This window comes from Octopus sinensis, linkage group LG14 (genome assembly GCF_006345805.1).
Source record: "Octopus sinensis linkage group LG14, ASM634580v1, whole genome shotgun sequence".
Lineage (NCBI taxonomy): Eukaryota > Metazoa > Mollusca > Cephalopoda > Octopoda > Octopodidae > Octopus > Octopus sinensis.
Genome location: NC_043010.1, coordinates 11,245,263 through 11,269,635, shown reverse-complemented (window position 1 = coordinate 11,269,635; position 24,373 = coordinate 11,245,263). Strand labels below are relative to the sequence as shown.

The following is a 24,373-nucleotide window of genomic DNA, read 5'->3' as shown; positions in this document are numbered from 1 at the left end:
AGAGAGGTAAATGTGTGATGCTAAAGGTGGTGTTCCAGCATCAATCAGGCTGTGATGGCTAAAATGAACTGAAGAACACAAAGAATTCTGTGTGTGTGTGTGTGTTTGTGCATTTGTGTGTATGTAAACGAGAGAGAATTAAAAGGTGTGTATCTGTTAGCATGTGTACATGTGGTGTGTGAGAGAGTCAAGAACGAGAGAGAAAGCGTAAGAGAAAGAAAGAGTAAGTGAAGGTATGAGAGAATGTGTGTGTGTGTGTGCATGCGTGTATGCTTATGAGAGTGTGTTGGAAGAGAAAAAGAGAGAGAGAGAGAGAGAGAGAGAGAGGAAGAGAGAGGAAGAGAGGGAGTGTATTTGTTTGCGAGTGAGAATGAAACAGTGAAAGATAGAGCATGCGTATATGTGTGTTTGGAAGACAGTATGTGAGTGTGGAGAAAAGGAGAGAGCGAGCAATGGAGAGTGTGAGAGACAAAGAAAGTGAGAGAGTAAGAGTGTGTGTGTGTGTGTGTGTGTGTGTGTGTGTGTGTGTGAACTTCTAGCTGGGAATGTCATATTTCATATACGAGTGTGTCGTGTCCATTTGAACAGCAGAATCGGTCAAATATACGACTGCTGAATATAACTGTTGTGCATGTGTGTGCATGTGTGAGTGTGTGTGTATGTGTTTGTGTGTGTGTGTGAGTGTGTGAAAATGTGTGTATGAAAATGTGAGTGTGTGTATAATTGCATACGCATGCATATGAATACTTGTGAATGGGCATGCATGTATGTATGCGTTTATCTGTATGTGTATGCTTGTGTATGTGTGTGTATGTGTGCATGTGTGTGTGTGTGAGTGTGTATAAGTGCGTGTGTGTGTGTGTATGTGAAAATGTGTGTATGCGTGAGTGTGCGTATGATTGCATACGCGTGCATATGAATACTTGTGAATGGGTATGCATGTATGTATGCGTTTATCTGTATGTGTATGCTTGTGTGTGTGTGTGTGTATGTGTGCATGTGTGTGTGTGTGAGTCTGTATAAGTGCGTGTGTGTGTATGTGAAAATGTGTGTATGCGTGAGTGTGTGTATGATTGCATACGCGTGCATATGAATACTTGTGAATGGGTATGCATGTATGTATGCGTTTATCTGTATGTGTATGCTTGTGTGTGTGTGTGTGTATGTGTGCATGTGTGTGTGTGTGAGTGTGTATAAGTGCGTGTGTGTGTGTGTATGTGAAAATGTGTGTATGCGTGAGTGTGCGTATGATTGCATACGTGTGCATATGAATACTTGTGAATGGGTATGCATGCATGTATGCGTTTATCTGTATGTGCATGCTTGTGTGTGTGTGTATGTGTGCATGTGTGTGTGAGTATGTGTGTCTGTGTGTGTGTGCGTATGTGTGTGTGTGTGTGTGTTGTGTGCATGATTGTGTATGTGTGAGCACATCAGCATGTTCTGCGAACTGTACAGACATGCTTTTTCCGATTGTATGGGAGACTCTTAAGTGTGTATGTGTGAAAGAGCAACTTCATTTTTGTAAGAGTCGATATAAGCATATTTTCGATCTAAGTGTATATGTTGCATGTATATATTTCTGAATTTATATATGAATATCTACCTAACTTGTTGTGCATGTGCTTGTGTGTGTATGTGTGTGTGTGTGGGTGCTTCAAATGTATGTGTGGGGGGTGCAAGTGGGTGTGTATACACATACATATATATGAAGACAAGCACACACAGATACACACAAATATGTATGTATATATATATGTGTGTGTGTTTGTTTACATATATACATACATATATACATACATGCACACACACATGCACGTATTAGTCCAACTCATACCTGCATCGAAAAATGGACATTAAATGATGATGATGATGATGATATATAAATATATATATATATATATATATATATATATATACAAGCATGTGTGTGTCTGTACGTTCGTGTATATATATATACTAGCAGTATCGCCCGGCGTTGCTCGGGTTTGTAAGGGAAATAACTATATAAGCATTTTTAGAGAGTTATAGCCAAAAAATAGCAAAAAATGGAAAAAATATGATGGTAAATTTTTTTTTAAATCGTTGACTCATCGTAGACATTTTTAGAGAGTTACTCCCTTATATAATAGCGAAAAAATGCATTAAAATGGAAAAAAAACGATGGTAAATTTTTTTTTAAATCGTAGACTCATGTAGACGCTTTCTTAGCCATTTCTGTTTTGGTGTCTTCAAGCCATGAAGTCGTTGTTCTAAAAGAACACTGGTCTCCTTGACAACGCATTACGACGTTGATTTCCTTACACTCCCTTCCCCACAGGTGCAGGTGTGAGCGTGGACGCCAATTCCGCCGCCATCGACACACGAAAATTTATGCATTAAAATGGAATAAAAAATGATGTTAAATTATTTTTAAAATCGTAGACTCATCGTAGACGCGCGCTAATATTCAGACGGGCTCGATATGAATCACGACTATAAGCTACCCAAATTTGGTTAAACTGTACCGCAAAATGTGGGAGTAGTTAGGAATCTAAATCGAAGGGGACAGACACTCACACAACTACAGTTTTATATATATAGATATACATAGCGCAGTAGTGGTGAGATATGACAGCAAGAAAAGCATACATTCACTCTCTGCATGCAATTAGACTCGGAAAGTTCGTGAGGAACCCATTGACCCAATTTGCTGTCTTTTCCGATAGCACACAGGTATCAATGAATGGTTGAATGACCAAATCCAAGCTTCTCTGCTAGTTCCTCAACAGTTACGATGATATTTTGTTCCACCAGGGTTTTCAGGATGTCCTTGTCGAGTTCTACAGATCTTTCAGGATGAGGCTCGTCTTCTAGGCTGTAGTTTATGGCTCGGGATTTCTGGAACCACCATTGACACTGCCTTACGCTTATTGTCCAATCCCCATATACTGCATTAATATTTCTTGTACTTTGCACACATTTATATTCTGTTATTCTTTTATATGTTTCAGCCTTGAGGTTGTGGCCATGCTGGATCATGTGTGTGTGTGTCTATCTGTCTGTATGTATATATGTATATGTATGTGTGTGAACAATAATATTTTCAACAGATGTGTTGCAAATGTATCTGATTGTTCTCAAGCTTCAATACTGTGTGTGTGTGTATGTGTGTGTGTGTATGTATGTATGTATGTATATGTATGTATGTATGTATATGTATGTATGTATGTATGTGTGTATGTATGTATGTGGGTGTGTGTATGTGTGTGTGTGTGTATGTATGTATGTATGTATGTATGTATGTATGTATGTATGTATGTATGTATGTATGAGTGTATGTTTACTTTATTACTAATTACTCTCTTCCAAGAACATTTTCACTCACTCTTAGCTCTTAGCTTCCCATACATTTTACTCATGTATCTATCAGCGTCATGGACAGAATACTTTCACTTTAGTCTTCCTCAAATCACTGTGTCGCTATTTACTTTCATTTTATTCGTTGCCCACTGTGTGTGTGCGTTTGCGTGTGGTGTAAACCAGACTAAGAAAAGCATTTGACACACACACCAGAATGTGAGTTTTCTGTAAATTTTGCTTAATTGGAGTTTAAATTTTAAAAACTGGACCTGGCATGACGCGATGCATTGTACTCTCAAAACTGCTAGGTAAATTGTAATTGAAGAAATCCTATATTGTAGATTTGTATAACTCCCAAAGGGAGGCAGATAAAATCTGCCTTTTATAATAAGAGATATATACAAGATAAGAAAATGGAGAAATACATCTAAATCAAATATCATCACAATCATTAACATTTATGTATTAACTTTGTTGGGTACTTCACTAGCAGTATATTGGATATATGTTAGCCCATAGAGGGTTGCATTTACAACCCCTATCTCAATTTGCATATATATATATATATATATATATATATATATTTATGAATCAACTGTCTGACGAATGGGAATGTGAAACTCTGAGTAGCACTTTTTTGTGATGTTTTTGCAGCTTTAATAATAAAGCATATTCGAGTAGAATTTTTTTCCCATCTTCTTTTACACTTATGTGCTTATTCTGGTGTACAGACACACACATCATCATCATTTAATGTCCACTTTCCATGCTTGCATGGGTTGAATGGTTTGGCAGAAGACTGGCAATCCAGGAGGCTGCACCAATCTGACATAGCAAGGTTTCTACAGCTGGATGCTTTTCCATATGCCAACTCCCCTGAGAGTGTAGTGGCTGCTTTTTATGTGCTACTGGCACAGGGGCCAGTCAAGTGGCACTGGCATTGATATCGCTTAAATGGTGCTTTTTACGTGCTAGTCAGGTGGTACTCATCATCATCATCATCATCATCATACTATATATATATATATATAAATAAATGAAAGAATGGAGTTGAACGACGATTTAACAAAATTCCTTTATTCTCGACATATGTTTCAAAGGCTGCGCAGTCTTCGAAACATATGTCGAGAATAAAGGAATTTTGTTAAATCGTCGTTCAACTCCATTCTTTCATTTATTTATAGTAAAAAAAACACACAAATTTCCACACGAAAGCACATGATCTCTGCCCTTGGCATGTAGCTTCAACCGTGTTTTCTGACGTGAATTTGCTACCCGGGTATCGGTTAACCGAATTATCCATTCTAGGATAATTCATTCAACTACTTATATATATATATATTTATATGTATAAGGATGAAAAGGAACACACGAGTTGATATATATGAAAAAACAAGTCAAGATAGAAAATGCTAAAATAATTTTATAAAGAACATTTCAGTACCGGTTTCAGTCATTTTGAGACCTTTTCAACTGTAACGCTTAAATAATTAAATTTAGAAAAATTAAAAGAAAAGTTTTTATAAAAGTAAAGTTTTTATAAAAGAATATTTGTATAGTGTTCAAATATAAGTGACCTTTTCCTTGTTTCTGCCTTTCTCTGTCTCTCTTGTTTACACTTGTGGGTTCGAGGTCGTATATTTATATATATATGTGGTCATATATAGATAAATATATAAATATATTTATCTGGTAGTTTAACAGTTTGTAACCTAACTTTGTGGTTCTTTTCCAGTTATTTAGCCAATTGAGATAATATATTGTTCAGTTTTATGTCACTCATTGCAAGGATTTGAACCATGAGGCCAAACGTCTTCACCTACCCTCAGTATAAGAGGCCTTGCAAAGTTGCATGACACTTGGTGCCTTAAAGATAAAATTTTTGCAAGATGGAACCTGAAAGCTTTCAAGGGCAGATCCTTACAGAATTCAAAGAAGCTTGAGGATTTTATCCGTCTATTTAATTGTTTGTGTATTTATTTATTTACTAAGGGGGGGGGGAACCCTTTGGATAGTCATGGATCCTGATGAATTGGCTGAATCTTATTTTTGTAGGTCCAATGGCCACAGTTGTTCTTCATCCTTTCATTAAGTGACAACTTTGTTTTTTTAGCAAGTACTATAATGAAGTACAGTTTACTGTTTATATGCCAACTAGCAGTATCGCCCGGCATTGCTCGGGTTTGTAAGGGAAATAACTATATAAGCATTTTTAGAGAGTTACTTCCCTTATAGATGCCAATTCGGGCTTTCTTAGCCATTTCTGTTTTGGTGTCTTCAAGCCATGAAGTCGTTGTTCTAAAAGAACGCTGGTCTCCTTGACAACGCTTTACGACGTTGATTTCCCTACACTCCCTTCCCCACAGCTTCACGAGGGAGGGAAGAAGGGGGAGAAGCAAACAGGTGCAGGTGTGACCATGGACGCCAACTCCGCCGCCATCGACACACGAAAAAATATGCATTAAAATGGAATAAAAAATGATGTTAAATTATTTTTAAAATCGTAGACTCATCGTAGACATGCGCTAATACCCAGACAGGCTCGATATGAATCACGACTATAAGATACCTGAATTTGGTTAAACTGCACCCCAAAATGTGGGAGTAGTTAGGAATCTAAATCGAAGGGGACAGACACTCACACAACTACAGTTTTATATATATAGATATCTCTCTTAAATAAAATCCTACCATTTTTAAATAACATAAAGAACACTTTCAAAATATGTATATATATAAACAATAAATCAAATAGAGAGAGAGAATTTTCAATCCAATAATTTATTTATGTTATGATATAACATAATATACTATGAATGTAATATAATATAAGATAACATAAAATAATTATTAACAAATGCTGTCCTTTCACAGGGAATTTCATCCATCTTTAAACCTTAGCTCTGATGAGACTTATATAAGTAAATTGAATTGTCTACATAGCAAAAAATGTAAATAAGTAAAAAAAATTGTTAGCTATTTTAGTCTTTTAATGAATTTTTAATGTTATCTTATATCATATTATATCATATTCATAGTATATTATATTATATTATAATATAAATAAATTGTTGGATTGTCAATTGTATCTCTCTATTTAATTTTATCTTTGTAATTTACATTATACCCATATCTATGTGATATTCAACTGATGTACCAGTGAATTGGATGCTTCACACATCCCTTTGAAGGAATTCCTATAAACATATACATATACATACATGCATGCATATATATATCATCATCATCATTGTTCGACCGTGGTTGAGACAATGGAATTTACCATGCTACGCCAGACTTCACGGTCCATCATGGCATTACGGAGGTCCTGTTGCTGGATGCCTGTATCCCTGGAGATTACATCAGAGTAGGAGCGTGTGTGCCCTCTGGCATTGCGAGTAAATGGCTTCCAGAGGAGGAAAGTAGAAATTACCTCTTTTTACCATAGAACAAAGTTGACAACCATCCCGTATATATATATGCATGTGTGTATGTATGTATGTATGTATGTATATACATATATATATCTATGTGTGTGTCTCTCTGTATGTTTGTTCCCCCACCAGCACTTGACAACCTGTGTTGGTCTTTTTACATCACAGTAACTTAGTAACTTGGCAAAAAATATCTGATAGAACAGTTGCCGGAATTTAAAAAAAAAAAAAAAAAAGGAAGTACTACTGTTGATTTATATGACTAAAAACTCTTCAAAGTAGTACCCCACATGGTCGCAGTCTAATGCTGAAATGGATAAAAGATTAAAGATGGGAGATATAAAGAAAAAGATGTTTTTTCATCTATATGCAAGCTGAGATAAAATCCAATATATCTCGTTAACTACATGACAATACATGTCAAATATAGTTGGGGTTTGTTAGATATATTCATAAGAGATCTTCCTCAAATTACTTCCAAATAACTTTCAACATTAATTTTTTTGATTCACTGCAGAATATTGGTCCAGTGACAGGCAGAAGAACTCTATGGTATTTAGCCAGACTAAGCCTAAGTTTGTTCTGAATTGTGAATCTCATGAAGATCAATTTTTCCTTTTCCTCCTCGTCATCATTTTTGACGTTGTTGTTGTCATCGCTGTCGTTGCTGCCACCACCACCACCACCACCACCATTACCACCATCACCACCACCTCCATCACTGCTACCACCACTACCACCATCCCTGCCACCACCACTGCCACCACCACCACGATCCCTGCCACCACTACCACTGCCACTACCACCACTGCCACCACCACCATCACTGCCACCACCACCACCACCACCACCACCACCACGATCCCTGCCACCACAACCACTGCCACTACCACCACTGCCACCACCACCACCACCACCACCACGATCCCTGCCACCACTACCACTGCACCCACCACCACTGTCACCACCACCACTACCACCGCTGCCACTGCCACCACTGCCACTACTGCCACCATCACCACCACTTCCATCACTGCCACCACCACCACCACGATCCCTGCCACCACCACCACTGCCACCACCACCACTGCCACCACCACCATCACTGCCACCGCTACCACCACCACCACCGCCACTACTGCCACCACCGCCGGCGCCGGCGCCACCACTACACCCTTTCCCTAATCACCATTATCATTTAATGTCCATGTTTCATGCTGACATGGGTTGAATAGTTTGATAGAATCCAACAAGAACAAGAACTGCATGGAAATCCAATATCACTGCTTTCTGCAGAATATAGCGTTTACTCAGGGATTTTTGTTCTCATACCTCCAACACTAGTATGTCCATCTTGCAGTTTGCATGAATACAAAACCCCAAGGGGTCAAATTTATGCTAGGAGACGTGGGGTGGCGAAAAATGGATAAGAGAATGGGAGAAGAGTCCAGAACAGAAGAAGTTTCATACTGTAGAGGAGCTACAAGGGGGTTGATAAAAACAAGTACCAATAATAAACCAAATTCAATGAACATGTATCAGTGATGAAGCGAGATCAATATTGATATTGATTTTACTGGTCTCACTTAATGTTAGGACTTGTGTTTGTATTACAAATCTGTATTGTTTTTTTAATTTTCGTTTGCCGTTACGTTGTGAGTTCAAATTCCAGGGTCGATAAATTAAGTACCAGTTACACACTGGGGTCAATGTAATCGACTTAATACCTATGTCTGTCCTTGTTTGTCCCTTCTATGTTTAGCCCCTTCTGGGTAATAAAGAAATATGTATTGTTTTTTAATTTTCGTCTGCCGTTACGTTGTGAGTTCAAATTCCAGGGTCGATAAATTAAGTACCAGTTACCCACTGGGGTCAATGTAATCGACTTAATACCTATGTCTGTCCTTGTTTGTCCCTTCTATGTTTAGCCCCTTGTCTGTAATAAAGAAATATGTATTGTTTTTTAATATACACTCTCAACATAGCAATGTCCTACCAATCTTAAAAGGCAAGAAGTAATTCTTTCTACTACATGTACAAATCCTGGAATTTTGGTTGATTACATTGACCTCAGTACTCGAGTGGAACTTAGTTTATTGACCCCCAAAAGGATGAAAGGCAAAGTCGACCTCAGCGGGATTTGAACTCGGAACATAATGCTCAGCAGCATTTTGTCTGGTGTGCTTATGATTCTGCCAGCTCACCACCTTAAAATAATAACTATATGTGTGCTAGTGTTTGTTTGTATTATGAATATGTGTGCATGTGTGTATGTGTATGTGTGTGTGTGTATGTCTGTGCACACACATGCACATATGCGCGCTCATATATTCACATGCAAGTGCACACATAGACACACTGGCACACAGACATACACACACATGTGGCCTTATGAATGGGAACGGTAGCACAGATAATCAACAACAAAATTTATGGGAAAACATAAACACAACATAAAAGGAAGCAAGCATGCTCCGACCTCATATTAGTCGTCAGTTCAGTGTCAAGGGATGCCTATGCGTGTGTGTATGTTTATGTACGTGTGTGTATATGTTTGTGTGTGTGTGTGTGCATGTGTATATATGTTTGTGTGTGTGTGTGTGTGTGTTTGTGTGTGTGTGTGTGTTAATGTCTGTCATCATCTTTCATCCCCATTCAGCTTAAGACAAAGCTCACTAATAAAGACTGTTAATAGTTAAAACCACCAACCATTCATACAGAGCCATTTCATGGCTTCTGAAAATGCTAGTTGTAGTATCCAATCTGCCCTCAAGTAACCCCCACCTTTTTTTTGTTTATCATCTTCAAAAAGTAGAGAGATACATTAGATTATGCAGTCCTATATCTGCATGCAACACCTTAGTAAAAAAAAAAAAAAAAAGAAAGAGACAGGATGGTCATGGCTGGGATGCATTTTATGATAGTCCAATTCAATTAGGGGTGACTTGGAGCTAACAAGATCAAAAACATCTGCAACAATCTCCTCCACCTCCTCCTTATCATCACCATCATAATCATCATCATCATCATTAACACCACCGTCATCATATCATCATCATCATCATCACCATCATCATCATCATCATCATCATCATCAACATCACCGTCGTCATCATAATCCTCCTCCTCCTCCTCCTCATCATCATCATCATCCCCAACACCACCACCACCACCACCCCCACCACCACATCATCATCATCATCATCATCATTAACACCACCGTCATCATATCATCATCATCATCATCAACATCAACATCGCCATCATAATCATCATCATCCTCATCATCATCATCATTAACATCACCGTCATCATCATCATCGTCATCATCATCATCGTCATCATCATCATCATCATCATCATCATCATCATCATCATCCCCACCACCACTACCACCACCACCACCACATCATCATCATCATCATCAAGAAGAACAATCACAACAACAGCAGCAGCAGCCGCAGCAGAAACTGAATGTTCACAGCCATAGCGTTTACTTTTGTAGACTGACCAAATTTCCCTTCATCCGTTAATTAGCCCTTTTAATGACTGCTGTTAGTACAAGTTCCTCATCTCTTTTAATCAAATGCACAGCAGCAGCCATTCAATTCCCACCTCCTCATAATACAGGTTTGCAAAACTACAATTTTTGATCTTCTGCTCTCATTCAGTTCTAAACGTGTGTTCCTCCGTTTAATAGGAACTACATCAGCCTTACATAAACAGACAGTTTCTGGAAAAACAAATACCTTGCATGAAATTCTTTTAGTTTATTGACCAAGTCTCACAACACACTGTGATAATAACGCTAATACAAAAGCGTGGAACCCACTAAAGGAGCACTCATGCATGCCATCATGCTTAATGAATGCCCTGTTAGTTTATAGTAATATGCTGATCATTTCTGCTGTTCTGGAGACACATGCAGCAGTTAGTTCTCATAATATGTTATTGTCATTTGAAACAAAGGATCCAAAGAAATTTGTATGATCCACAACCTCCAGCATTACTTCCGCAAACTCTCGGTTCACATGCATCGCTTAACAATTAATGGTCATTACTTGTGCCCTCACTAAATGACTAAAAGCTATGTGTACATATTGTAGACGGGTCTTCCATCATCTGCATCTCATTGTAAGGAGCAACTTAGTGGAAAATTATTTCCTTGCAGCTGCAAGCGATGCAATGCATCTGCAATTATTTCACTCTTTCAAGTCTTCCTTTACGGTGTAACATAATGAACGATATTTTACTCTATAGAGATGGAAAACTACCATACCATTCTTTTACTAGCTTCAGTCGTTGGACCTTGGTCATGCTACAGCACCATCTACGAGGATTCTTAGAATACATACTTATTTCTTTACTACCCACAATGGGCTAAACACAGAGAGGATAAACAAGGACAGACAAACGAATTAAGTCGATTACATCGACCCCAGTGCGTAACTGGTACTTAATTTATCGACCCCGAAAGGATGAAAGGCAAAGTCGACCTCGGTGGAATTTGAACTCAGAACGTAATGGCAGACGAAATACAACAACAACAACAACAATAATAATAATAATAACAGGCTGTGACTCTCATGAATTTTGATCTAAATTGATAGGAAGTGTTATCATGTACATGTTTTGTCTTGGTATAAATGATGGGCTACAGCAAATATTCTGCTCAATGCCACAGATTTGCTTGTCAGTTGCTTGACCTTAACCAGTTGAGCATGTCCCTTAGTGGCTGATGATATGTGCATCTCTGATCATGAGCAGAAGTAGCCATGTATTGAGAGGAATTCTTTGAAGTTTATATAATTCACCTCTGAAAACATGGGTGTTTCATTCATGATCCTTAAACAAACCTTTTTTGGAACCTTTTCAGCATGATGGGCTACTTGACCTGAATAAAATTCTAATTGGGCCCCACCCACATGGTCATGCGCCATTTATCTTGATATGAGATCACCATGTTGTGCACATATGGTTGTGATGCATGTGCCTGGTGTACCCTTGCCAGCCAGGTAGTCATGATGGGTATATTGGGCTTCGTATATTTGTATCCCAGTGTCACTTTGAGGACATGCATTGCTCTCTAATGATGATGATGATGATGATAATAATAATAATAAAAGTTTTTTTAAGACAATAAGGTGTGGTTTGGCTTGTATTTTAGCTGATCAAGCTCTCCTTCTTAAGTCTGTGATGGTATGCTGATGACATTTGTTATAAAGATGAGGATGTTTTCCACAGTTGGGAAAATTGTAGTAGTAGTAGTAGTAGTAGTTTTGTCACAGAATCACCCTTGACTAAACTGAGCAATGCTGTAATGAAATGTATTGCAAGGTGTGACCATACCATTCCATTCCATTCTTTGTATATCTAAGATTTTATGGTACACAGTGTCCTTCCTCTTTAAAGGCAACAGGATATGACATAAGGGAATTTTGCTGCTATTTCTTTTTACTAGTTGGTTGTTGAGTGATCTCATAATGGTTTTCTTGACTCATAATTGAAGTAGCTTTGTCGGTGATGATGGCCAAGGAGGTTGTAGTGATGGTGGTGCTGGTGGTGGCGGCGGCTTTGGTGGTGGTGGTGATGGCGGCGGCAGTCTGGGGGGATGGTTGTGGTGATGGTAGTGTTGGTGGTGGAGGTGTTATATATCATGGTGTTGTTTACAGTATGGATTAGAGCATGATGAAGTAGGATGAGCATGCGTGTGATAAGGAGGGTAGGGGGGTATACAGTTCCACTTCTATCTGCCATCTACCATCTACCCATGGGTAGATGGTAGATGGTGGTAGATGGTAGTGGAACTGTATATAATTATGTAGAGAAAAAAGAGAGAACAAAAAAAATAAGCTATAGAGAACCTGCAATGTGATGATAATTACTCAGGTAAAAGAACAAAAAAAATAAATAAATGGAAAAAAAAAACTGAAAAAAAAAATACAAGAAAAATATCCAACAAATCAAACAAAAAAAAATCAATACATTTTGTTGTCATTCTTTTGGAAAAAAACAACAACAACTACAACAACAAGATCAAACAGAAAAATAGAATGGTATAATTTTCTAATTCATTCATTTACTCATTCTTTCAATCATTCATTCCTCCTTAAATATAAATGCTCAGAGAAGGAAACCATAAGCTGCTGCAGCTCTCTTCTTTAACCACCCACCCCCACCCCCCATCGCCCCTGACCACGTCTCCATCGTGTGCTCCACTCCATTCTGCACCCAACACACAACAGCCCCACGCAACCCTCTGTACAAAACCTTCATCTTTTCAAAAATCTCCCAACTCTTTTTTGCTTTATACATTTTCTCTTTTTCCTATTGATAGATTCTGTTATTGTTTATTTTTGTTCCCGCAAGTTATTAGTCTAGGCGTCAACTTTTACTATAATGTGTGCCTCTCAGGCGAGTCTAATTACTTTTGACTGACGACTGTTGTTTCACACAGAAGGTAATTATACTGGTGAGGAATAAACTGCTTACAGAATTGCAGTTATTTTCCTAAATTTAAATTTTACAATTAAAACAAAAGCAATAAATATTTCAAACTAAAAATAAAAGTAATAAAAATAAAAATAAAAATAAACTATGTAACAATGACAAAACCAAATAAACATAAAAATAAACAAAAAAAAAACCCTTGAAATTAGAAGAACTCATTAAAGTGTGAAAAATTATTATCAGTAAATCTATAATGAACAGTTAGGTTTAAATTGAGTTAGCTTTCAATTGTATAAGCAGTTCCAATAGTGCCGTATGGGTTACAATGGTATACTATGGCATGCGGTAGGCTTGGGATGATGTCTTGTGTGTTGGATTCATTGGTATGTAGTGAATTGTTTGATAGTTGGTTGCAATAATCTAGGTATATGGAGTACAGTGTAAGTTTGAGTCATATTTCATAGTGACCTTTAGGTTCAGGTTAAATGTTTTGGAGTTCTAATCAGGCATTCTCTTTTACTCTTTTACTCTTTTACTTGTTTCAGTCATTTGACTGCGGCCATGCTGGAGCACAGCCTTTAATCGAGCAACTTGACCCAGGGACTTATTCTTTTGTAAGCCCAGTACTTATTCTATCGGTCTCGTTTGCCGAACCGCTAAGTAATGGGGACATAAACACACCAGCATCGGTTGTCAAGCAATGCTAGGGGGACAAACACAGACACACAAACACACACACGCATATATATTTATATACGATGGGCTTCTTTCAGTTTCCGTCTACCAAATCCACTCACAAGGCTTTGTATTGTTTCTTTTTTTTTCTTTGGTATTTTTGTTTTCTTTTACTTGCTTCAGTCATTGTACTGTGGCCATACTGGAGTGGCATCTCCTTGAAGGGTTTTTAATCAGGCAAATCGACCCCTGAATATTTATTTTAAACTCCCATATTCATTCTGTTGGTCTCTTTTGCTGAACAATAAGATACAGGCACATAAACAAAGCAACACTGGTTACCATACAGTGGTGAGACAAACAAACACAACGACATATATACATATATACACATAAATATGTAAATAATATATAGATTCTGGCGTGGCTGTGTGGTAAGTAGCTTACTTGTCAGCCACTTGGCTCTGAGTTCAGTCTCTTTGTGTGGCACTTGAGCAAGTGTCTTGTTCTCTAGCCTTGGGCAGACCAAATCTTTGTGAGTGACTGAAGCTGAAAGACACTTGTCACACATGCATATATATGAGTGTGTATCTTTGTGTTTGTGTTTGTCCCCCATCACTGCTTCACAACTGGTGTTGATGTGTTTACATACCAATAACCTAGCGGTTCAACAAAAAGGACTGATAGACTAAGTACTAGGCTTAAAAAAATAAGTCTTTGGGGTCAATTTATTCGACTAAAACCCTTCAAGGTGGTGCTCCAGTATGGCCACAGTCAAGTGACTGGAAAGCAAGTAAAAGAATAAATATGTACCAAACTCCCACACAGTTTCCATCCATCATCAACGAAATTCATTCACGAGGCATTGATTGGCCCAAGCCTATTGTAGAAGACCCTTGCCCAAGGTGTCATGCAGTGGGTTCAATGGGACTGAAACCAAAACCATATAATTGCAAAGGGATCTTCCTATGTAGATAGACATCCCTGCACTTCACATCCATGCTTATAACAGACTCAATCACTGAATTTGTCAATTAAGGAGATCAAATGCCATCAGGATTGACCTTACCTATTATTTCTCTAGTGCTCATAAAATATAAAGCCAAGTTAATTTAGCCAGTTATATTCCCTTCCCTGTGAGGGACCTGGAACAAGTTTTATCTACTACATCCCCTGACAGACAAAAAGCTTGCAATTAGACCTGGTAGATGAACACTGAAAATAAAACAAACCCTTATCATATGTGTGTGTATCTGTGTATTTGCATGAATGTCACCTTGTCTTGTCTTATTGTAAACAAAAATCATTCCCATATATGTAGTGTTATTTATTTGCAATCTGCCATGAAAACATGTTTGGCCATTCTGCTGTTCATGCTCAAAGGATTAGGGGAAATATGTCCTTACTTGGAATTAAACAAGGGTTGCTGAACAGGAAGAGCATCTGGCCATAGAAAAATCTGCCTCTGAATTTCTTTTGATCCGTGGAAGCAAGGACAAGTTGATGCTAAAATGATGATGATGATGAATATGTATATGTGTATTTATATATACACCCAGAACCATGTTAATAGCTTAGGAGTTAAATTTAGGATTTCTTGGTTTTCTGTGAATCAATTTTGATAAAAATTTTCCCAGATAGTTTGTACACTATGGCAATGCTATTGTTATGTTTTCATTATTCAGTATAATGTCCTTTTTTTTATTTCAGTTTCTTCAGTTTTTGGGTGAACCACACTAATAGCTTTTAAATGAAAATAGCCCATCTAGACATTTTTTTTCAGAAAATGAAGAGTAATGATACATATTAAGCATACATTGAGTATATATTTAATAGAAAACAATAATAATATTATAATATTTATTAACATAATATATTATTTAGCCACATGAGTGTCATTTTGATGGATAACTTCAAAAACCCTATTAGTCATGGAATTTGACAATTTCTTAATAGTAGCAGGCTGGACTGCCTCTGCTGCAGATTTGATGGTCACTCATAAGACATCTTTTGATTTTAATTGGTGTCCATTGGCATAAACTTCGTGTTTAATGATGGACCAAAAATTTTCTATAGGGTTGAGATCCAGAGATGCTGGTGGCCATACCATCAACCTTGTATGCTATAAGATACTAGCAATGTTTGGGTTTCCTAGCAGAGTGGGAGGGAGTATTGTCATGCATATATATATATATATATATATAGAGAGAGAGAGAGAGAGAGAGAGGGGGGAGAGAGAGAAAGAGAGGGAGAGAAAGAGAGAGAGAGAGAGAGAGAGAGAGAGAGAGAGAGAGATACACATACAATGATAATGATGATGTGTGTATATATATGTACATATATATGTACATATATATATGTACATATATATATATATGCCAGCGCCACCTGACTGGTGTTTGTGTCGGTGACACATAAAAAGCACCAACTAATCGTGGCCGTTTGCCAGCTCCTCTGGCACCTGTACCGGTGGCACGTAAAAAACACCCACTACACTCATGGAGTGGTTGGCATTAGGAAGGGCATCCAGCCATAGAAACACTGCCAGATCAGACTGGAGCCTGATGCAGCCTCCTGGCTTCCCAGACCCCGTCAAACCGTCCAACCCATGCTAGCATGGAAAACGGATGTTAAACGATGATGATGATGATGATGATGATGATATGCATACAATCTTCTATCTTCCAGTTTTTCTCTCTTTCTCTTTTTCTTTCTCTGTCAAAATCTCCGAAAATTCACCACACACATGCTTGATACACACATGCATACGCATAGATACACACTATACGTACACACGTATATAATATACATGTATATATATATATATATATATATATATATACATAATATATTTATATATATATATATAATAGTATATATATATATATATATATGTATATCTATATATTATATATATACATATATATATATATATTATAATTATAGATACATAGATATATATAATATACTATATATATTATGTATATATATATAGATATCTATATATACCTATAATATATACTATATATAATATATATTATATATATATGTTATATATAGATAATATATATACATATATATATATATATATATATATATATATGTATATATATATATATATATATACAATATATATATATATATATATCTATATATATATATATAATATATATATATATATATATATATACACACACACACCACACAGATTACCAAAAAAACATTCTCTTCCGATTTACAGAAAAAGCATAACATTTTCTGTAAAACTCATATCTGATGAGTCTCAGAAATGAATGAGATGGAAGCACTAATAGATAATTATACCAAATTCTGACGACCACCTTTTATTTAATATATAAAATCTGAACGCTACTTCGAACAATCTAACTATCTATGTGTGTGTATGTATGTGTGTGTGTGCGTATATATATATATATATATATATATATATATGCACATATATAGGCGCAGGAGTGGCTGTGTGGTAAGTAGCTTGTTTACCAACCACATGGTTCCGGGTTCAGTCCCACTGCATGGAACCTTGGGCAAGTGTCTTCTACTATAGCCTCAGGCCGACCAAAGCCTTGTGAGTGGAAAGAAGCCCGTCGTATATATGTATATATATATGCGTGTGTATGTTTGTGTGTCTGTGTTTGTCCCCCTAGCATTGCTTGACAACCGATGCTGGTGTGTTTATGTCCCCGTTACTTAGCGGTTCGGCAAAAGAGATCGATAAAATAAGTACTGGGCTTACAAAAGAATAAGTCCCGGGGTCGAGTTGCTCGATTAAAGGCGGTGCTCCAGTATGGCCGCAGTCAAATGACTGAAACAAGTAAAAGAGAGAGAGTAAAAGAGTATATATATATATGCATATATACATAAATATATACATATATAGGTATTTTTGACTGCATTCTCCGTCTATTATGCCTTGGCGAGCTGGCAGAAACGTTAGCACGCCAGGCGAAATGCTTAGCGGTGTTTCGTCTGTCGCTATGTTCTGAGTTCAAATTCCGTCGAGGTCGACTTTGCCTTTCATCCTTTCGAAATCGATTAAATAGGTACCAGCTATGCACTGGGGTCGATATAATCGACTTGTCCCTTACTCCGAAATTTCAGGCCTTGTGTCCTTATTAGAAAAAATTATTTAAGAGTTGTGGTTTGCTAGATATTTTCCTTCTGTCTCTAGTTGGTCAACTGACTTCATAAAGGCTCTTCTGTCTTCTTAGCTCAGTAAAAATATACGAGTGTAGAAGGTGAATAATCAGGATAAGCTAAGTTCTTTAACTAAGAGAATGCAAAATATGTTATGGATGTTAAATAAATATTTAATCTTAAAAATAAGTTAGTTACTTATTGTACAACATTGCTTTGAAATGAACGTAAATATTAACGGATTTTCAGTACCATTTCAGTTATACTGAAGTTTATCCCTATATGTCAGTTCTACCTTAGAATTCTCTCATGATCTGAAAAAGAAAAAGTGTGTATACATATATACATGCACACACCACATACACATAGAGAGTCATATATATGTATATAGATCGATATACTTATATGTTTATGCATACACACAAGCATACCCATTTATACATATATATATGTACGTGTGTATGTGTATATATATATATATGTGTGTGTGTATATATATATATAGATATAGATATGCATATATATATATACATATATATGCATGTATACAATACACACATGTATGTATACATATATTTCTATATATATATATATATATATTATATCTATATCTATATATATCTATATATATATGATCTACATATATATATATATATATATATATATATATATATATATATATATTATATATGTATATATATATATAATACATACATATATACATATATATATATATAATATATTATATATATATAATATATTATCCTATTCCATATATATTATATATATATATCCATATATATATATATATATATATTATATATACACATAAATAAATGTTATATCTTTGAGCAAGGGAAAAAAAAAATATATGTATATATATATATATATATATATATATATCAGTCAGAAAATATTGTCTTTGATTCATCTATCTTCTGCTTGTTCATACCTCTCCCCATCACCCCCACTGCCACTCCTCCCACCAGCTTATCTTTATAAATTTCTAGCTACAATGTCAACTATTTCGGTTCTGTATATGATTTTCAGACTCTTATCTTTGCCTCTTTTATTTTCTTTTCTCCTTTATTGAGTTATTCTGCTGAGATAAGGAAGCTTAAAAGAAATTCTTCCAGGACTAAATATTATTTTGAATAATCAAATATAATTTTTTTTTTATTGTTGTCTTATTTCCGTTATCTCTCTTCCTCTCTTTTATATATATGTATTATACATATGTATGTGTGTGTGTATGTATATATATATATATGGGTGTGTGTGTGTGTGTGGGCGTGTGTAATGTGTGTGTGTGTGTATATATATATATATATATACACACACAATATATGTAGAAATATACATAATATTTATGTGTGTGTGTGTGTATATATATATATATATATATATATATATTGTGTACATATACATATCTCCCTCTTTCTCTTGCCCTCTCTCCCTAGATATGTATATGTATACTTAGAAACACACAGATAGATGCACAACACACCCATGTGTGTGTGTATATATGTGTATATATATATATATATATAAATGTATGTATGTATATATGTATCTATATATGTATGTATGGATATATGTATCTATATATATGTATCTATCTATATATATATATACATATAAAATGTATGTATGTATATATGTATCTATATATTAGTGCATAGATATAAATGTATGTATATTACTATTTTTTCTTTTGTTACTGTAACTCATGCTTGTATTTTCCCTCTTTCATTTCAGATTTACTTTGCTGCTAGACCCAGTATCATGTGAACTGGCCCATAACCTGCAAGGATATGTTTGTTACACTATGGCTGGCTTTATTTCTTCCTCCTTGTCTTGCTGTGCACCTCACCTACTATGTAGAGGAAAGGAAACATGTCGGTACCTATATTGGAGATATAGCCGCAGACAAGCAGCTTCTGGATGGTATATCTCTTCTGGATAATGATTTGGTAACATTTAGTTTATTAAGGATGAGTAAATTTAGCATCGTTTCTTTATTTAACGTTTCAAAGACAGGGAAATTGTACACATCACAGAATATTGATGCTGAATCGCTCTGTAAATACAATACCGAATGCTCTAGAATTCTTCACGTTGCTGTTCATAAGGACGAAACTTTTGTGGATGTTTTAAAAATCAAAGTATTTATACAAGATATCAATGATAATACACCTGAATTTCCTGTAAGGCAGGTAAACCTTACCTTCTCAGAAGGTGACAGAAAAGGTATGTCGCATTCTCTACCAAATGCAATTGATAAAGATGTTGGAATTGAAAACTCACAGATTTCATATGAGTTCCAGAAAAGACTTGATACACCCTTTACGTTGTCGGTATCTAAAAGAGTTGATGGAACTGCTAAACTAGAAATTGTATTGGCTGTGGAACTTGACAGAGAAGTGAAAGATTCATACAGTCTTCAAGTGATTGCAAAAGATGGAGGTTTTCCCCCAAAACAGAGCACATTAAATGTTAAAATAACTGTAACAGATGTTAACGATAACCCTCCAGTTTTCCTCAAAAATGAATATCACGTTTTTATAGAAAACACAAATTTGAGGAATAAACCTGTTATTATTTTATCAGCAAAAGATTTGGATATACATGAAAATGGACAAGTTTTATATTATTTCAGTTCTCAAACATCTGAAGCGACTAGAAGTTATTTCAAATTAAACAAGCATACTGGGGAAATTTTCCAAAGAGAAAAACTTCCTTCTGGACATAAAGAATTATTTCAGTTATATGTTGAAGCCAAAGATGGTGGGAATCCACCTCTTACTCATCTTGCTATGGTGCTGATAAATATTACCAACCAACAAAATAATGCCCCAATAATAGATGTTAATTTTGTGTCTGGATTAAGAGAGAATACATTATCAATTTCAGAAAACATTAAAGTTGGTGCTTTTATTGCTTTTGTGAAAGTGACTGACAATGACATTGGGCCAAATGGTCGAGTTAACTGTGATCTCCAGCATGACCATTTCCAGCTGCAAAATTTAGACTTCAAAGAATATAAAGTTACATTGAAGAAACCTGTTGACAGAGAAATTAAGGACCATTATGAAATAAGTATTTCCTGCCAAGATAAAGGATTACCTCCTCTGAGGACTAAAAGAAAATTCTCTGTTCAAATTACTGATGTCAACGATGTAAAACCTCGTTTTACAAAAGAGAACTTCCGATTCTTAGTTTATGAAAATGAAAAATCCAACTTCCCAGTTGGATTCATTAATGCAACAGATGAGGATTTGGGTGATGGAGGACAATTAACATTCTTTTTTTTACAAAACAAAAACCGAATCCTTCCTTTTCAGATTACAGACACAGGATTCATTTTAACTTCACAGCCACTTGATAGAGAACAGCAAGAAATATATAAATTTGAAGTATTTGTCAGAGACAATGGGAGACCTTCTCTAAATAGCACATCAAATGTTATTGTTGAAGTTGTTGATGAGAACGACAATGCTCCCTATTTCACCTTTCCTAGCATTAACCCCTTCAGTTTAGACATTCACTATCATCCTCAGAGCAAGAATGACATCACAGTCCTAAAAGCATCAGACAGGGACAGTCCAAGAAATGCATTTCTCAAATATGAAATAACTGGTGGTAATGACAAACAGTTATTTCTTATAAATCCCTACACTGGCATGTTATCTTTTTCCCGTGCAGTATATCAAAACGATGCTGGATCTTATGACTTAAAGGCTGTCGTCAAAGACAGCGGCACACCAGTTCTCTCAGCAACAACAACTCTCTCATTGACACTGTCTGTCAGTAACAAAACATCATTATCTGCTCAGAGCAGAAAGTCCGGCAATTATATTCCTCTTTATTTGGTAGCCGTAATCACATTTGCAGCTATGATAGTTTTGGTAGTTATTTTGGTTTCTATGATAGCGTGCATTATCAGATATAAAAATGGCCGGCGTGTCCAACGCGCAACGCCAATAGACCAATCAAATCCAGAGAGGAGTGAAATATATCATTTAGTTTCTCAATCTAATAACCTCGTTTCTGCATCTCGAAGCACTAATGACACAAGTGGAAGATGTACACCTACAATAGAATCAAGAAGTTTATACAATTCTGCTGATACAAATAGTCTGAAAATAGCGACAATAGCCAGAAGACTTCCAGCTCCCTCCCAGGTAAGTTATATTTTGCATTAATTAACTTTAGTGATGCTTATCCCTTAATTGGTTCCATTTATGGCAATTTACCAGCAGCAAATAATTGAACACTCCTGGATAAATTGGATGTTTTCTTACCTTTTTTTTTTTCTTCTTTTCGAATTGTTTTATTTTTTTGTTTATTTTCTCTAAAGCTGTTGGGAATATTTCTCAATAACAAAAGAACAAATATAAAACTTGCACAGTTTTTGGGGGAATGTTGAGATTTTGTGGAAATTCCACAGGCGACAGTCGCTAATGGGTGGTGCTGAAGCAATGATGTACAACTGGTGCAAGTGGTTGAAGAACAACAGATTATTGGTCAATCTCAGAGTAGATGTGTTATATTAGTAGACACCATGATGGTTTCCTATGACAAACATTGTTTGTTTTACATCGACAATAAATGTGCATTTTAGGTTTTATAACCACACATACACACATGCACACACACACACATACACGTGCACATAGACAACACATATACACATGCATGCACATGTACACACATATACTTATATGTATTCCTATTTACATCTATGTGTGTGTGTGTGTGTGTGAATACACCCGTCACACATATATATGAAGGTGCATAGCATAGTAGTTAGGGTATTCAGCTCACAATCGTAAGGTCATGAGTTCAATTCCTGGTGACACCTTGTGTCCTTATACAAGACACTTATTTCATGTTGCTCCAGTCCACTCAGCTGCCAAAAATGAGTTGTACCTGTATTTCAAAGGGCCAGATTGTCACATTTTGTGTCATGTTGAATCTCCCTGAGGACTATGTTAAGGGTAAGCACATCTGTGGAGTGCTCATCCACATGCACGTTCATTTCATGAGCAGGCTGTCCCATTCATTGAGTCAACTGGAACCCTTATCATCATAAGTGACAGGGTGCCATAATGTGTGTGTGTGTATATATATATATACAGGAGGAGTTTGTTTTTGGGATTAAAAATGCACCTGAATTCAGGTGCATTATCAAGCCCCAAAACAAATTATATAATGTTTTTTCCTGTGTAGAAATACACCTCACTTTCTCTCTTTCTCTTTTTTTCTCTCTCTCTCCCTCTATATATATACCCACACACATATATTTACATAGGGAGATTAATAGATAGATACACATATGTATACTTATATGCATTGATATGTACACACATACATGCATTCATACACACATACACACATATATAGGCATCTTTTGATTTACAAATAAGCAAAAGAGCACTCAATACGTGTTGAGGGCTATAATTTTTTATTATACACACAAAATAAACAATCTGCTTCTGTTTGGAGTTTCATGTGATGGTCTTCGCAGAGCCATGGTGTGTATGCTATATTTGTGTTGTTTTTAGCATTAATATATATTTCTTTACTACCCACAAGGGGCTAAACACAGAGGAGACAAACAAGGACAGACAAAGGGATTAAGTCGATTACATCGACCCCAGTGCGTAACTGGTACTTAATTTATCGACCCCGGAAGGATGAAAGACAAAGTCGACCTCGGCAGAATTTGAACCCAGAACATAAGGGCAGACGAAATACGGCTACGCATTTCGCCCGGCGTGCTAACGTTTCTGCCAGCTCGCCTTTTAGCATTAATATAAGCATCATTGTCTGACAAATATGTATCACATGAAACTCTGAGTACCAATGTAGGAATTATTTCACACACACATTCACATGCACATGTTTCCCAACCATGTGGTCTTAGGTTCAGTACCACTATATGGCACCTTGAGCAAGTATCTTCTACTGTAGCTCTGGGGTGATATATATCTATATATGTATATGATATATTTTTCGGTAATGAAAGATCAACAAAAAAAAGCATTCCATCTGCTGAGAGATGAATATTATTTAACAGAAACAATAATAGAAGGAATATAGGCTACAAACAATCTTTTATGCTGAGAACATGCCAAACAATGTATTATAATAGGTCTGACAGGCGCAGGAGTGGCTGTGTGGTAAGTAGCTTGCTAACCTACCACATGGTTCTGGGTTCAGTCCCACTGTGTAGCATATTGGGCAAGTGTCTCCTGCTATAGCCTCGGGCCGACCAATGCCTTGTGAGTCGATTTGGTAGACGGAAACTGAAA

General features: G+C 36.2%; 1 protein-coding gene across 6 annotated transcripts in view; it reads left to right on the top strand.

The window, feature by feature from the left end:
- LOC115219236 (protocadherin-19) overlaps nt 1-24,373 on the top strand; it is a 395,408-nt gene that overhangs the window by 17,279 nt on the left and 353,756 nt on the right. For all 6 annotated transcript variants that reach the window (XM_036508611.1, XM_036508616.1, XM_036508617.1 and 3 more), the window contains exon 2: nt 19,815-22,240. In XM_036508611.1, coding sequence (XP_036364504.1) covers nt 19,871-22,240 — 2,370 coding nt within the window. In that variant the 5' untranslated portion in view covers nt 19,815-19,870. The remainder of the gene's footprint in view (nt 1-19,814; nt 22,241-24,373) is intronic.